The 14845-nt window shown below is 39.8% G+C and overlaps 1 protein-coding gene across 2 annotated transcripts in view; it reads left to right on the top strand.

Moving 5' to 3' along the window:
* Positions 1 to 14845, top strand: part of Hdgfl3 (HDGF like 3) — a 53271-nt gene that overhangs the window by 32532 nt on the left and 5894 nt on the right. Inside the window, exons 3-5 of one of the 2 annotated variants that reach the window (XM_036185851.1) lie at positions 1533 to 1671; positions 2124 to 2279; positions 7557 to 7703. In XM_036185851.1, coding sequence (XP_036041744.1) covers positions 1533 to 1671; positions 2124 to 2279; positions 7557 to 7703 — 442 coding nt within the window. The remainder of the gene's footprint in view (positions 1 to 1532; positions 1672 to 2123; positions 2280 to 7556; positions 7704 to 14845) is intronic. The other variant, XM_036185860.1, reaches the window with a different exon arrangement.

The raw sequence follows: 14845 nt of genomic DNA, 5'->3' as shown, positions 1-14845 counted from the left end.
ATTACTCAGTACCTTTGCAGTGTGCTCCAAGGCCCTAAGTCCTCCTTCACTAACCTGTCACCTCTCTAACCTTACCCATACTGCTCTGCTGTTACTCATTTCACTCCAGCTGCACTGGCCTCTTTGGTGTTTCTCCGATACATAATTCTTTCCCAGGTAACGGCACAGATGGCTCCTTCACCTCCTTTCCTTAGATGTTCCCTTTCTGGAGATGTCTTCCCCAATTTTTATAGCTACAATTGTAGAAGTCATCCCTAGTCTGTCCCTCTGGGATGGCTAGTTTAATTGTCAACTTGACCCAATCTAGACTCCCAGGGAAAGAGTTTCAATGAGAGATTATCTAGACTAAGTTGTCTGTGAGGGGTTTTCTTAGTTGGTTATTTGAAATGGAAAGACCCACCCACTGTGAGAGCACCATTCCCTAAGATGGACTATATGCATGGAATGAGTTGAGCATCAGTATGCATGCATTGATTCATTGCTCTCTGCTCTTGACTATGGATGTGATGTGTCTAGCTGCTTCAGATCCCTTGACTTCCCTACAGTGATGGATAATAACCTCAACTGTAAGCCAAATAAACCCTTCCTTCCTAAGTTGCTTTGTCAGGATGTTTTATCACAGCAACAGGAAAAGAAACTAAGATACCATCCTTCTTTGAATACAAGAAAAATGTGTTTCATTTACCATTTTAATTGTTCTACTATCAGTCCTACTTGTTAGCACCTGTGCTTTCTGAAGGTGGCAATGGCTGTGCCTTATTCTCTGTGAAATTCTCAATATCATTGCAACAATGCCTGACATATTGTAGGTGTTAACTGGTATTTGTTAAATTAATAGGTACATAAACTTTAATTTGAAATGTCTCAAGGATATCAGCCAAAGTGAGCCTCAGTAGTCGCACACACTAGATTAAGATCACAAATAATGATGCTAAAGATTCTGTTTAGAGTACCCCGGTCTGTTAGGTACAGAATTTAACTACTTTTTAATGCTTACAATTAATTTAGTTAAGAAAGATTTAAATTAGATACAATTCTATTTACTTTGCTACTTCTGGGTTGTTCTCTTCCCCCTTTTACCCAATTGACAGAAACAATATTGGCTAACTATTCTAAAGTACTATTCAGAATTAAATCATTTAAATTTCTCTTCTAAATCTCCCAAGCCCTTACCTACAGTAAGATGAACATCAATACTAGTTTGAAATGATGATTGAAGCAATCAAAGTAAATAGCTCTAGTACTACCTGTGTAACTAGAAATCAGTTTTAAACAATACATATTGGTAACATTAATGTAAAGTCAAATTGGACAGCCCGGAGTTACTGGCTTTATATACTCAGATATCCATTTGTATTGCTTTGAAATATGTTTCTAAAGCATCTTGTGACATGTGCTTAACCCACTGGGTTTATATATACTTTAAATCTGTTTATTGTAATGTGCTCTGACATCATATTTGATCCTGATATTTAAAATACCTTGTATTTGAAAGTCAGCATATCAGTTCTATTTCTGATCTATCTCTGCAGTGCATTTCTAGGTCCTAAAGACCTTTTCCCATATAAGGAATACAAAGACAAGTTTGGAAAGTCAAACAAACGGAAAGGATTTAATGAAGGATTATGGGAAATTGAAAATAACCCAGGAGTGAAATTTACTGGGTACCAGGTAATAGCTTGCATCACAGTCTCTTGTTGTACTCTTTCCCTTGCTTCTAACTCTTGTGCATCTTTGTAACTGTCCTCCGTGCTAGCACCTGCCAGCCATTCATTCTTCTGTGGCGCTGGCAGCAGTTTTTGATTAAGTACCAACTCCTGCCCGCAAGAGTCTGAGTGGCCGTTGAAAAATTGACTTTGACAGCCATTTGGTTCATTAATTGAATCAGGATTTCATATGTTACTGAGGTTAGCTTCTCATTCTTGGCTACAAGCAACCCTCCTACCTCAGCCTCCCGAGTAGCTGGAATTAGAGACGTGTGCCACTATGCCTGGCTGTCATAGTCCTTTATTTTGAAAATGTTAAAAGTAGGCCAAAGTCTTTGAAATTTAAACAGAGTGATTGTTTCCACAGTTTGTGTTCTTGTTCTTTTCAAAATGTAATTGGCTGATTTTTTTCCTTAGACAATTCAGCAGCAGAGCTCTTCAGAAACTGAGGGAGAAGGTGGAAACACTGCAGATGCGAGCAGCGAGGAAGAAGGAGACGGAGCAGAAGATGGGAAGGGCAAAAGGAAGAATGAGAAAGGAGGCTCGAAACGGAGAAAGTCCTACACTTCAAAGGTCACTGAAAACCTCCCTCCCGCTGCCAATTTCATACTCACTAAAGGCTGGAGACTGGGGGGAGGTATAGTTCCTTGGCAAAGTGCTTGCCTAAAACGTGATTCAGCCCTGCCCTCCACCCCATTCCCCCAGCCCTACACACTACAAACTTTAGAGGCAGTTGTATGCCAGAGAGAAAGCCTGAGGTGTTAGGGGAGTCACTCCTGACTCAAGGCTGTACCCTGAAAGTGCTACATGCTTAGTTGAAGGAGGAAGGGTAAGCATACAGGTAAGCTGCTCCAGACAGTTGAACTGGGTGTGCAGGAGTGAGGAAATCCGACTCCATAAAAAGGGAGGGGATACAATAAACAAGTAAATAATAAATAAATGTAGATTGTGAAAGGAGCTAAGAAGGAAGTGAATGAGATCAAAAACACCCAGAGTTGGGAGGTGAAGGTGAAGCTTCTGCCAAGACTTGAAAGAAGGGTGTGGAGGGTGACTGAAGGAGAGGAGCAGCAGGGGAGCTGAGGGGGTGTGGATCCTTAGCAAAGCTTGCCCACAACATCGGACCGCACCTGACTCAGCACAGCTAGACAGGTGAATACTACACAGTGCGGACTTGCAAGGTGTATAATTGAGTCTGGGTTTTATTCCAGATGTAGCAACAGTGACATGATGGTAGATTTACAAATGGAAAGACTAGGTTTGTTATCCAGTATTTTAGATATGCAGTCAGAAAACCCTGAGATTTATGAAAACTTTTGTCTGTTAGAAACTGAAAGCAAGATAAATGGATCCTTAAAGACCTAAGATTGGTTCAAGATTCAGTAGAGTGTGTCATATGATTGAGTACTTGAAAGAATTTCTATTTCAATTCTTGTATTTATTGGCTGTACATACTTAGCAGACACCTGAGAAAACAAGTACCAAGAGCTTCTCAGACCATTAAGATTTTACTTTGGCAGTTGTTAAAATCCACCTACTAACATAGGTAAAATTGTATCCATCCATTGTTATTTCCTATGTACCTAGTTGTATTATTCACTATATACTACCCTTATTGATTGCTAACATGATTGCTAGGGCCGAAGAGATGGTTCAGTAGGTAAAATGCTTACTGCACAAACATGAGGACCAAGTTTAGGTAACCTGGCAGCCACCTGAAGTCTGGGCCGTGTGTCTGTAACTCCTGAGCTGGCAAGCTAGGTGAGACAGGATGGTCCCTTGAAGGAACTTGCTAATCAGCCTGTCTGGCCCAATCAGGGAACTCTGGGTTCAGTAAGAGACCCTACCTAAAAATATGAGGTAGATTCAGGACCTTTGAGGCCATTCATGTTCCATATACATACAGGAAGCACTACATGAATGCAGTGGGTGTTAAATTTTAAAAAGGCACAAACACAAGCACTTGGAGGGGAAAATAGTGGGAGGGATAGAGGAGGAGTTGGACACACGTGCTCACACATACACATAACACAATAAGCAAACAAAAATGATTGCCTTTGATGGGGCTAAAGTTTAAAAATGATTAAAAAAGTAAGAATTTACTCTCTCAGACTGTTTCTTCCATTGCAGTTATTTTTTAAGCTGAATTTCTGTTAGCATTTGAGTTTCACTTAAACATTCATTTGAGTTATTTTTACTTAATTGATTGCCTACTGAGCTTGTATGGAATGTGTTTACAACCCTAAATTATGTGAAAGCTACGTAAGGCTTCAAACACTTTTAACAGTGGACATGTTACCTTTACATGTCACTATTTCATTGCATGTTTCAGAGATCAAGAGTGCCAAGACTCATAGTTAGGATAGAGTCAACACTTCACAGCAGTGAAGGTGAGGGCTGAAGTGTATCTGGTTAAAGGATTATTTAATTTTAATTCAATAGAAGGAACTAGTTTTATTTCATGGCAACTTTCACGATAACTTAAGAACTATGTTTAATTGTTTTACCGTTGCTGGTTTTGCACCATGGCAGGAAGTGAATTCAAGTCCTTGTGCATACGAGGCAACTATTCTACCACCTGAGCTACTACCCAGCCCGGAATTCTAACTTTTTATAGACATTCGTGTGTTGGAGTGGACTGTGGGTGTTTGTTTCCTTGTAGAAGGTCTGTCTCTGTGATCCAGGCTAGCCTGAAACTCAGTTTATATCCCAAACTAGACTTGAACTCATGGTATTCTTCCTGCCTCAAACTCCCAAATGATTTGCTTATAGGTATGAGCCAAAAGGCCCAGTCAGACTGTAGCTTTTTACTATTAATATCACATAGTAGGTCTCAAACTTTCATGTGTATCAGAGTCCTGTGAAATGCTGTTGGCATGCTTTAAGGCGCCCAGAATTGCTGTTTCAGAACTTAAGAAAGGATGGGGAATCTAGTTTATAAGTCTGCTCATATGGAAATGATACTTGGAGAACTACTTTCTACTATAACCCTGTTACTCTCTCTGGATTCCCAGTGTTTTCTTGGTGTTGAATATAGTGAATGTCTCTTAAAGTTGAATAGTCTTGTCTTTGCACTGAAAACCTTTTGTAACATCCCAGTCAGGTAAAGGGATTATCTCACATCTCCTCTGTTTACCGAATTTCATTTACCTGTGGGTGGAAAAAACTCAATAATCAAAATAAAGCCAAAGTACAGCAGATCTGAGGAAAATTGCCTATCTTTTAACAGCAAGTATGTAGCTGATTTATGTTAAGGAAGCACTAGCAGATACAGGGGAAATGTAGATTAAAAGTATTTTATATGCAAAGGATTTACAGTTAAGGCTTATCAGATCCTTACAACAAATTAAACTAGAAAAGAAGCTAAAAGAGCAAGAATTTTAGATAACAAAGCAATAATTAGGCATACAACCAATTCAGTACCATACTGATAAAACAGATGATAAACACCACTTTAAAAGAAACTTAGAGGAGTAAAGATCTGAAGAGCTTTACAAAATTAGTTAGGCACCCAGGTTTCCTGCTGAGATAGTAAATACTATCACTCATTAGTAGAAGTCCAGTAGTGCCCTGGTTCCCATTGGTATGAGACTTGGTATCTGTGTCATGCCAAGTGCGGAGAAGCACTGACTCCTGCACAGGTGTTTGATGTATGTATATTAGGATACTGAACAGGAGGGTGAGTGTCTGTAACCCCAGCCCTCCCCTCGGGAGATAAAAGGGGGATCACAAGCATCAGGTCAGGACTGTTCTTTGAGGATAACTGGATAATGCAGTTAGCATATTTCAAATGTTATATAATGTTTACTAAAGTGAAAAAGTTACTTTTATACTATCATATGGAATCATTAACTGAACATGCTCCAAACTTTGTAAATAAATCTTTTTAATCTAAGAGGTTAAATGATAACATTTTAAACTAACGTTTTAGGTGTTGTGGGAAGTTTTAATCAAGTAAAATAGAAGCAGTCTAGGTATGTGTTCTGTTATGTAACTAGAAGACCTTTCTCTTTGTATTTTAAGTGTGTGTGTGTGTGTGTGTGTGTGTGTGTGTGTGTGTGTGTGTGTGTGTGTTGCCTGCAGAGACCAGAATGGGACACTGGAGTCCCTGGAACTAGAGTTATGAGTGGTTGTTAGCCACCATGTCAGTGCTGGGGACTGAACTGAGGTCTTCTGCAAGTAAGCTCTTTTAACCACTGAGCCTTCTCACCAGCCAATCTCTGCATTTCAAAGTGGATTACGTGTGTAAGAGACTGGAGAGACGGCTCAGAAGTTAAAAGCTCTTATTGTCCTCCTAGAGAGCCAGAATGTAATTCTCATCACTCAAACCCAGTTGCTCACAACTGCTTATACCGACCCTTGTGCGCACACATACAGGCACACACACAGACACAAATAAAATAATTTTTAAGAACTGATTTATGAGGGGGCTCCAGTTTGCTAATTCATTACTGGAAGGCCAAAAAAAAAAAAAGATTTGGTTTAGTCAATTTCCCTTAGTTTTTGTTTTTAAAGTACTTGAAGATAGATTGATTAAAAAGCATTTCCCCTCTCCCCTCTCCCTTTTTCCCTAGAGAACTGTTTTATGTGCCCAGGTTGGTCTCAAACGCGTTATGTAGCCCAGTGATGTCCTTGAGCCTGTGATCCTCCTTCCTCTATCTCCCAAGGGGAGGAGGGCTGGGATTACATTCACCTTCCTGTTCAGTGTATATAGTGCTGGGGAGCAAACCTAGGGTTTCCTACATGCTAGTCAGAAACTCCTAACTGAGCTACAATCCCAGCCCCTACAACTTCTTAAGAGAAATATGGATTTAATAGATAGAAGGGCAAGCTGGTCAGGTTCCAAATATGTTAAAGGGACTTCATTTGAACAAACAGCTTAGCTTTTGTGTTTTCTGCCTAGTAGTCATTGTTTATTGTTTATATGCTTGGAAAGAAACTTGTTTTAAAAAAAAAAAACAAAAAACCATAAGGCAGTCATCATGAGACTCAGTTGGTGATGGCACTTGCCACCAAGCCTGGTTACCTGAGTTAGACTCAGGAACCACATGATGGAAGGAGAGAACTGGTTCCCACAGGAAGTCTCTGACTTCCACACATGGTAGGTGCATGTACCCATACAAATACATACTCATGCACAATAAGTACATCTAGTTCTAAAAAATTTTAAAAAGGCTTTTAAAAGGAAATGTTAAAAATGATACATCTCACCATTATAAATAAGACACATTATTGAAGCCATCTTTTTCTAACTTTAGTACTGTTCTGCCAAGCAACTTTTGTTGTAAACTATAATTTGATTTCAAATGCAAGATGACAAAGACAATGGACTGATTCGTCAGTATACTCTTGATGTTTAAGTAATTACTCATAGTTTAAAGATGAAATTGTTTGTGTCATGCTGTGATACAGAAGCTTTGTCAGGGTCTTCCTATGTATGTCCCTAGCCAAACAGCTGCAAGAGATATTCTACCTTGAATGGCATGTGTTATCTTGCAAAGTTCACCTTGATTCTCTGGAACTTGGTTTCTCATACTGTAACGTGACTTTCAGTTGTGATGTCTTCTAAGGTTGTAGGTACTCACCTAGTTGTATTAGTCATGCTGTAGGGATCTGCATAGTCTGGTTTTTAATATCACACTTCTTACAAGAATTAGGTGGTCATCTAGCCCATATCTGATTCCTTTCCAGCCAGTTAATCAAGACCCAGAAGTAAAATGGCTTGTTCCCTGTATGTGCTACATTGAGCACATAGACTACATGCAAACCAGCTCCTTGTGCTCCTCTTTACTTACAGTTGTGCAGTTGGAGCTCTGCTTTTGACTCTAATCTCTGACTTGTCTAAATGTTTAGAAGTCTTCTAAACAGTCCCGGAAATCTCCAGGAGATGAGGATGATAAAGACTGCAAAGAAGAGGAAAACAAAAGCAGCTCTGAGGGCGGAGACGCCGGCAATGACACCAGAAACGCGACTTCAGACTTGCAGAAAGCCGGGGAAGGGGTGAGGATGTGCTGATGATTTCCTTATCCCCTGGTAACCTAGATGACTCCCTTTGGGAAGTCAACATTCACAGAGCCTGAGTGAGTGGTCAGATGATTAGTCTGAGGACAGAAGCGAACCATGTGGAAATTTTACCTTCCTGGGAAATTGGAGCTCTGAATATTCATTATTTTTCAAACTACTTTAGCAACTCCTGAGTATTTTAAAGCAGTTTGCAAATTATTGAGATTGAAATTTAATAGTTCTGTTTCTTTTATCACAAAGTCAATGGCATATCCAAAATATAATACTAGTATTGAAGCTATATTTCAGTGCTGATACTGAAAAGACCTACAGAAACAGGTTTCCTTACTGACTCTTGTTAACTTCTGATGACTAGCATTACAGGCAGGTCCACGTTTGTAGACGTGGTAGTCAAGGTCATTTGTGCACCTGGGTATTTCTCATAGCTTTTTTTCCTCTGTAGACCAGTTGTCTTCAGATAATACCTGTGAGGGCTGAGACTGAGCGGTGCCCGCTTGCCTGGCAGGACTGACTGGCAGCCTGCAGTTGACTGGATGAGTGGATGAGTGGTGAAAGCTGGGAAGGAAGCGCGTTCCTGTCCTCCTAGCTGACTCCAGCTCTTCTTCCGTGCTCATAGTCCTGGCTGCCTCTTAGCCTCTCCTCTCTTCAGCTAGTCAGCTGGAGGACCTGCAGCTGTTCTCTCATGCCTGTCACTCAGGTAGCCTTCCTCCTCTTCCTCCTCCTCCTCCTCCTCTTCTTCCTCCTCCTCCTCCTCCTCCTCCTCCTCTCAGTTCTTGAGACAGGGTCTTGTGTGCACCTCTGTCCAGCCTAGTACTCACTGTGTAGCTCAGACTGGCCTCTAATTCATGGCCTTATGCTTCAGCCTCCTGAATGCTGGGTCTGCAGGGTACGTCCCCACACTTGGCCTGCCACCCTCTCTTGCAGCATTTAATGTCATGGACACTTTCTCCTCCTGACTCTTCGTACCAGTCACCACCATTCTCTTCTGCTTCTCCTGTCTCCTAGAGCTCTCCTTCATCAGTCTATCATGGTATGCGTCCTTAAAAGTTCCCACATTCACCAGATATGGTGTTCTGAGTTAGAGGCCAACCTGGTCTACATAATGAGTTCCAGGACAGTCAGGGGGCTACACAGAGAAACTCTGTCTCAAAAAACAAAAGAAACAAACAAAAGCTCCTATTTCCATTTTTATCAACATTGTTCAGTTTGGCTTGTTTATGAATATTTTTTAATGATGACATTTACTCACTACTGTTCATTTGGTTCATTCATTTGGTTATATATAGCAGCAGATTTGGTTGTTTTTTTGTTTTTTGTTTTTAATTAAAAAAAGTTATTACTTGGGGGTGGGGGCCTGTCACAGCTTGCTGTGGTGCATGTATGGAGGTTCCAGGACAACTTTCAACTCACATGAATCCTGGGGATCCAGCTCAGATCTTGCATACCTTTACTAACCAAGCCATCTTGCCAGCCCTTATTCCTTTTTCAATGCTGTATAATTGTCAGTTTATATAGCATATATAATGGAATGTGAATATGCCTATATATATATGTATATTCACTCTGCTGTTATTGGGTATCTGGGCTATTTCCAGTTTTGAATAGTTTAGAACTGTGTTGCTGTGAGCATTTTGTCTGCTAATGTGCATGCTCCAGTTTTCTTAGTATGCAACTAGAACTGAAGATGCTGAAGTGCAAGTTTATGGCTTCCAGTTGGACCAACTCACTTTCTAGAGGACTTGCCCAGTTTATGTTCAGACCAACAGTGCCAATAGTGTGTTAAAGCCCCAAAGTTACCTTGGTGTCATCTGACTTTGATTTTTGACAACATATTGCTCTAAAATAATCATTGCAGTATGAATTTATAATGCATTATGGTCAGTGAGAAGCTTCTCTTTATGTTTGTCAACTGGCCATGTTTCTTCTCCATGATACACATTTCCAGAGTTTTGCTTATTTTCCCATTAGGCTTTTTTCTTAATCATTTATAGGACTTTGCTTATACTGTACAATACTGTTTAATGTTTGTGTCTTATCTGTTAACTTTCTTTTGCTTTAAAAAATACTTTCTTAATTTTATTTAGTTGGCTGTTTACTTTTTTTGTGTGTGGTTAGTATTTTCTGTCTTTAAGCATAACCATTTTAACCATCTTACTGAAATCATCTGTCACACAGTATGAGTTTCTGCCTGAATTCACTTATGTGCCTTTGGTCAATTACCCTTGAAATTAATAGTAGCTTTCTAATGAGTCATGATATTTCATAAAGCCAATAACCTCATAGTAAACTTATTTTTAAATATGCAGTAGTCACGAGCTGGGATAGAATGTCAAAGGACCTTTTTCTTGATGCACAGTCTTCAAGAATGGTTCAGTAGATGAATTATCCAAGGAAAGTATGAGGTAAGTACACATCGTGAGGGAGTATTAGGCACAGATACAGAGAAATGGGTACCTGGGAGGAGAGCTTGTGAAAAATTCTTGTGTAGTCACTTCTGTTTCCTTAGGAAACAGGGTCATCACTTGGGGTGCAGGAAAATGCTGAAGTTCCAAAAGAGAGGGAGAGGTTTAAAATAGTCACTGAGAAGACTAGGGAGAGTGAGTGGACTTGAGAAATGAAGGTGAGTGTTAAGGCAGCAGGACCCACTTGGGGCTGGTGGGCATGAATTCGAAGTAAGCAGTAGGAATGACTGTGTTTGCTCCAGGCAGATTGAGCTGTGCAGGCACACAGAGGGCAGGGAGTTTAATTCAGCTGGACTACAGTACAGGAGGCTGAGGACAGGAAGCTCAGTCTGGGGGAGGGGAGGGGGTAGAGAATCCAAAGTATGTTCATTTATGAATTGGATTTTTTTAAAGATTTGTTATTTATTATGTATACAATTGCCGGCATGTGTGCCTGCAGGCCAGAAGAGGGCAGCAGATCTCATTATAGATGGTTGTGAGCCACCATGTGGTTGTTGGGAATTGAACTCAGAACCTTAGGAAGAGCAGTCAGTGCTCTTAACCTCTGAGCCATCTCTCCAGCCCTAATTGGATTTTTTTAGTGTTCAGTTTTTGCAGTTTCTCATACATTCTAGATATTAACCCCCTGGGAAATGTATAGTTGGCCAAGATTTTTCCCACTATTGGGTTTCACCCCACCTTCCTGAGCTCTTCCTTCACTTTTTAATTTTCTGTGATCCTGTCTATCGGTCCTTGTGACTATTTCTCACGCTGTTAACGCCTTCAGAAAGTCATTGCTGTGTCTGGAAATACTTTGCCTGTTTTTCTTCACTTTTTTTAGGTTAAAGAAAGTGTTGAGAATTTCATACATATGTATAGTGTGTTTTGATCAAACACACTTCCTATTTCTTCCCCTCCAGTTCCTCCCTCTTCCTCAGCACCACTTTCTCCTCTCAACATTATATGCTTTTTTCTCTAACATTTTCAAGTTACTAGGTCTTACATAAAAATCTTTGATCCAACTTTGAATTTATTTTTAGACAGGGTGAGATACAGATTTAGTTTCATTCTCTTACAGGTGTATATCCAGTTTTCCTAGAACTATTTATTGAAAAGGCAGTTTCCTCCTAATATATGTTTTGACAGAAATAAAAATTGGGTGGCTGTGATGTGGTGACTTTATTTCCAGGTCCTCTGTCCTCTGTTCCATTGGACTTCACATCTGCTTTTGTGCTGCGACTACACAGTTTGGTCTGTAGTATGATTTGAGATCAGGTATTCTGATACTTCCAGCATTATTCTTTCTGTTTGGAATCACTGTGGCTAGTTGGGGTCCTTTGTATTTCCATCTGTATTTTAGGATTGTGTTTTGTAATTCATTGAACAGTGTCAGTGGTGTTTTGATGGGAATTGTATTGATGTGTATATCACTTTCAGGAATGTAACCATTTTCACAATACTGATTCTGCCAGGCCATGAGCTTAGAACCCTTCCATCTCCTGGTTTCCAGTTTCTTCCTTTGGTGTCTTTAAGTTGTCGTTGTGAAGGTCTACCACCTCTTTGCTTAGAGTTATTTCTGGGCATTTTACCTTTCCTAGCGCTATTACAAATAAATAATGGTTTTCTCTGATTCTCCATGAACTCTTTTATCAGTGTTCAACAAGTTTTCTGATTTTGGTATGTTGTTTTTGCATCCTGCTAATTAATGTTTATCTGGTCTAAGGATTTTCTAGTGAAACTTTGAGATCTTTTAAGTATATGATTGTCAGATGCATATAGGGATGATTTCTTTCTTCCCGGTTTCTAGCCCTTCCATTTCTTATCTTGTAAATAGTAGTGTCCCAAAAGGTACTTGCATTAGGAATCTGTCTAGTTTCATTCTTTTGCTATGATAAAACACTGACCAAAAACAACTTGAAGAGGAAAAGGGTTTATTTGTCTTACGTTTCAAGTCACAATCCATCATTGAGGGAGGTTAGGACAGAAACACAAGCAAGGCAGGAGCTTGAAGAGGAAACCATGAAGGAATGCTGTTTGTTGGCTCATGCACTGGCTTTCTCACTGGTTTGTGTTCAGCTAGCTTCCTTACACAGCCCAGGACCACCTGCCTAGGGATGGTGTTGACCACAGTGGGCTGGACTCTACCACATCAATCATCAGTCAAGACAGTTGCTCCCAAACATGGCCACAGACGATGATCTGATCTGGGTGGTCTCTCAATTGAGACTCCCTTAGATGATACTAGGCTGTGTCAAGTTGACAGCTGATGCTGACTAGGAGAGGATCTGAGCTATTCACGTTTTGGTTCAGTACAATCCCTTAGACTATTTGGACCTCACACAGCTTTCACTTGTTTGGAAATACTAGTTACTCTCAAATGCTGATCTTTTCAGTATATTTTAATCATGTCTCTAAATATCACTATCTTTTAGAAGTTTTTAATATGTCAAGAAGCTGTCACATGGAAGATTTATAATAATAATTTTCACTTAAATAATCAAATTTTATCACTGGCAACAAATACTGTCTATTTTTCCTATTAATTAGTAAGTTACTATGTTTTTTACAAAGTGGCCAATACTAAAGCTTGTTATTAGTGTATAATAACTACACAGATTCATTAAGAAGTTTTCATCCATTATTGTATTTACGCAGGCCTGGTCCCCTTCCACATCCAGCTTATCCCTTTCCTATATTAAATCTAGAATCTGTCTATGGTTTTTTAAAGCCTTATTTGTCTTTCTAAGTCTTATTTATATGACTGTGTTCCAGTCATTTTCCTTCAAACAGCATATTTTCATTCTTTGACTAAAACTCGTGTGTGTGTGTGTGTGTGTGTGTGTGTGTGTGTGTGTGTGTGTGTGTGTGAAGTTTTCCTTATCTTTCCTTTCTTTATCCTAAACCTAACATGATTCCATAACTGAACTGTGAGTAAGTGCCACAGTAAACATGGGTGTACAGGTACCTCTGCTGTATGCTTTGACTCTTTGTGTGTATATTCAGGAGTGGTATATATGATCAACAGTAATTCTGTCTTCTTGTTGTTGCTTTTATTTGTATACATGCATGCCTGCGCATGTGTACGCCAGAGGGCAACATTGAAAATTCTCCATCACTCTCAACCTCTTTAAAAAAAAAAAAAAAAAAAAGACAATTTCTCACTGAACCTTAAGCTCACAGATTTTGCTAGGCTGGCTGACTGGCTAGTGCCTTCCTACACCCCACCCCCACACCCATCTCTGCTTTCCTCTACAAGCATTGGCATTATCAATATACACTGCTATACCCAGCTGTACATAGGTGCTGGGGATCCGAATTCTCAGGTCCTCATGCTTGAGCAGCAAGCACTTTACTCAGGAGCCATCTCCCAGCCCTTAGTTTTAGTCTTTTGGAAACCCTTTATACACATTGCATAGTAGCTATGCCATTTGCTTCCTCAACAGTGTGTTAGGGTTCCATTTTCCACCTGCATCCTCAGCAGCATTTGTTGTTTGTTTTCTTGATGAGAGATAGCCACCTCATCCTATGGGATGAGATGGAGTCTCACTGTAATTTTGACTTGCATCTTACTGCTCAACTCACCGAATATCCAAATCTTAACATCATTTTTTTTTCACTTCAAAATGGTACTCCATGAAAAAATCCTTTTGGTTTCTGTCTGCCGTATTTTGGGTATCCATTAACTTTGCTGCCCAGTAAAGCCTTTCAGTGTGCCTCCCATTAAAATACCTCAAGGTGGAATCTGATTGGATCCTCCAGATGTCAGTCAACATATCCATGCAAGATACAAAAGATGACCACAAAGCATGAGCACCATATTGGCTCTTTAGGTAGAGGAAGTACCGGGCCTGGCAGATACCCAGAGTCCTGTGTTCAGTATAGATACCGGTAGTTCTGAATTAGAAATGATTAGACGTGAGTACAGCAGTCATCCCAGACATTTAAAAGTCAGAGACTCTGCAGTTGCTCCACAAGCACCCTTTGACCGTGCCTTATTTAAAAATAGAGGCGTGTTCCTAAAGTCCCACTGGTGCCATCATCTCTTCAGTGCACTGACAGCGCTCTGAGACTGCTGTTGGATCTCCTTCAACATGCTCTTTAATATGAATAGAGCTCTTAAATGAATTTCCTGCCATATAAACATAGAATTTATTGCCTCTTACATTATATTAATAAAATATACTGGTGAAGGTTTCTTTGATTGATTAACAATTTTTTATTATTTGGGTATCTTCCTCTTTCCAAAGGAAGAGAGTCCTCCTAAGTATCTGTGAGTATAATCATATGTCTAGTATTTTCATTTATTAATAAATAAGTCAATTTCCAGGCATTGCATTTTTCAGATTCACAGGTTGTAAATATGATTTTAAAAAAAATAAACATCTACTAGCTTCCTTGTTTGGGGTAGGGGCAGAAAAGTTAAGAAGTCTATCTTTGTTCCCTGTGGAAATGGTAAGCTTAATCTGGTCTCCTTGTGAAGGTCCTATAGTGATTTGATAGGGTAAGTATGGCAGGCTTTGGTTAAACAGGAACATCACATGCACATGTGTTGAGTTATTTGTGAAGTAACTAAAGCTGTTTTAGGGGAAAATATTTAGGGTCTGGGTTCCCTTTTTTCCCCATCCCATGAGAACTACAAGTGGTTAATATTTTTAGGTTAATGAGATGGAAAACAAA

This window comes from Onychomys torridus, chromosome 1, assembly GCF_903995425.1.
Source record: "Onychomys torridus chromosome 1, mOncTor1.1, whole genome shotgun sequence".
NCBI classification, from domain to species: domain Eukaryota; kingdom Metazoa; phylum Chordata; class Mammalia; order Rodentia; family Cricetidae; genus Onychomys; species Onychomys torridus.
This window is presented reverse-complemented; position numbering and strand designations above follow the sequence as displayed.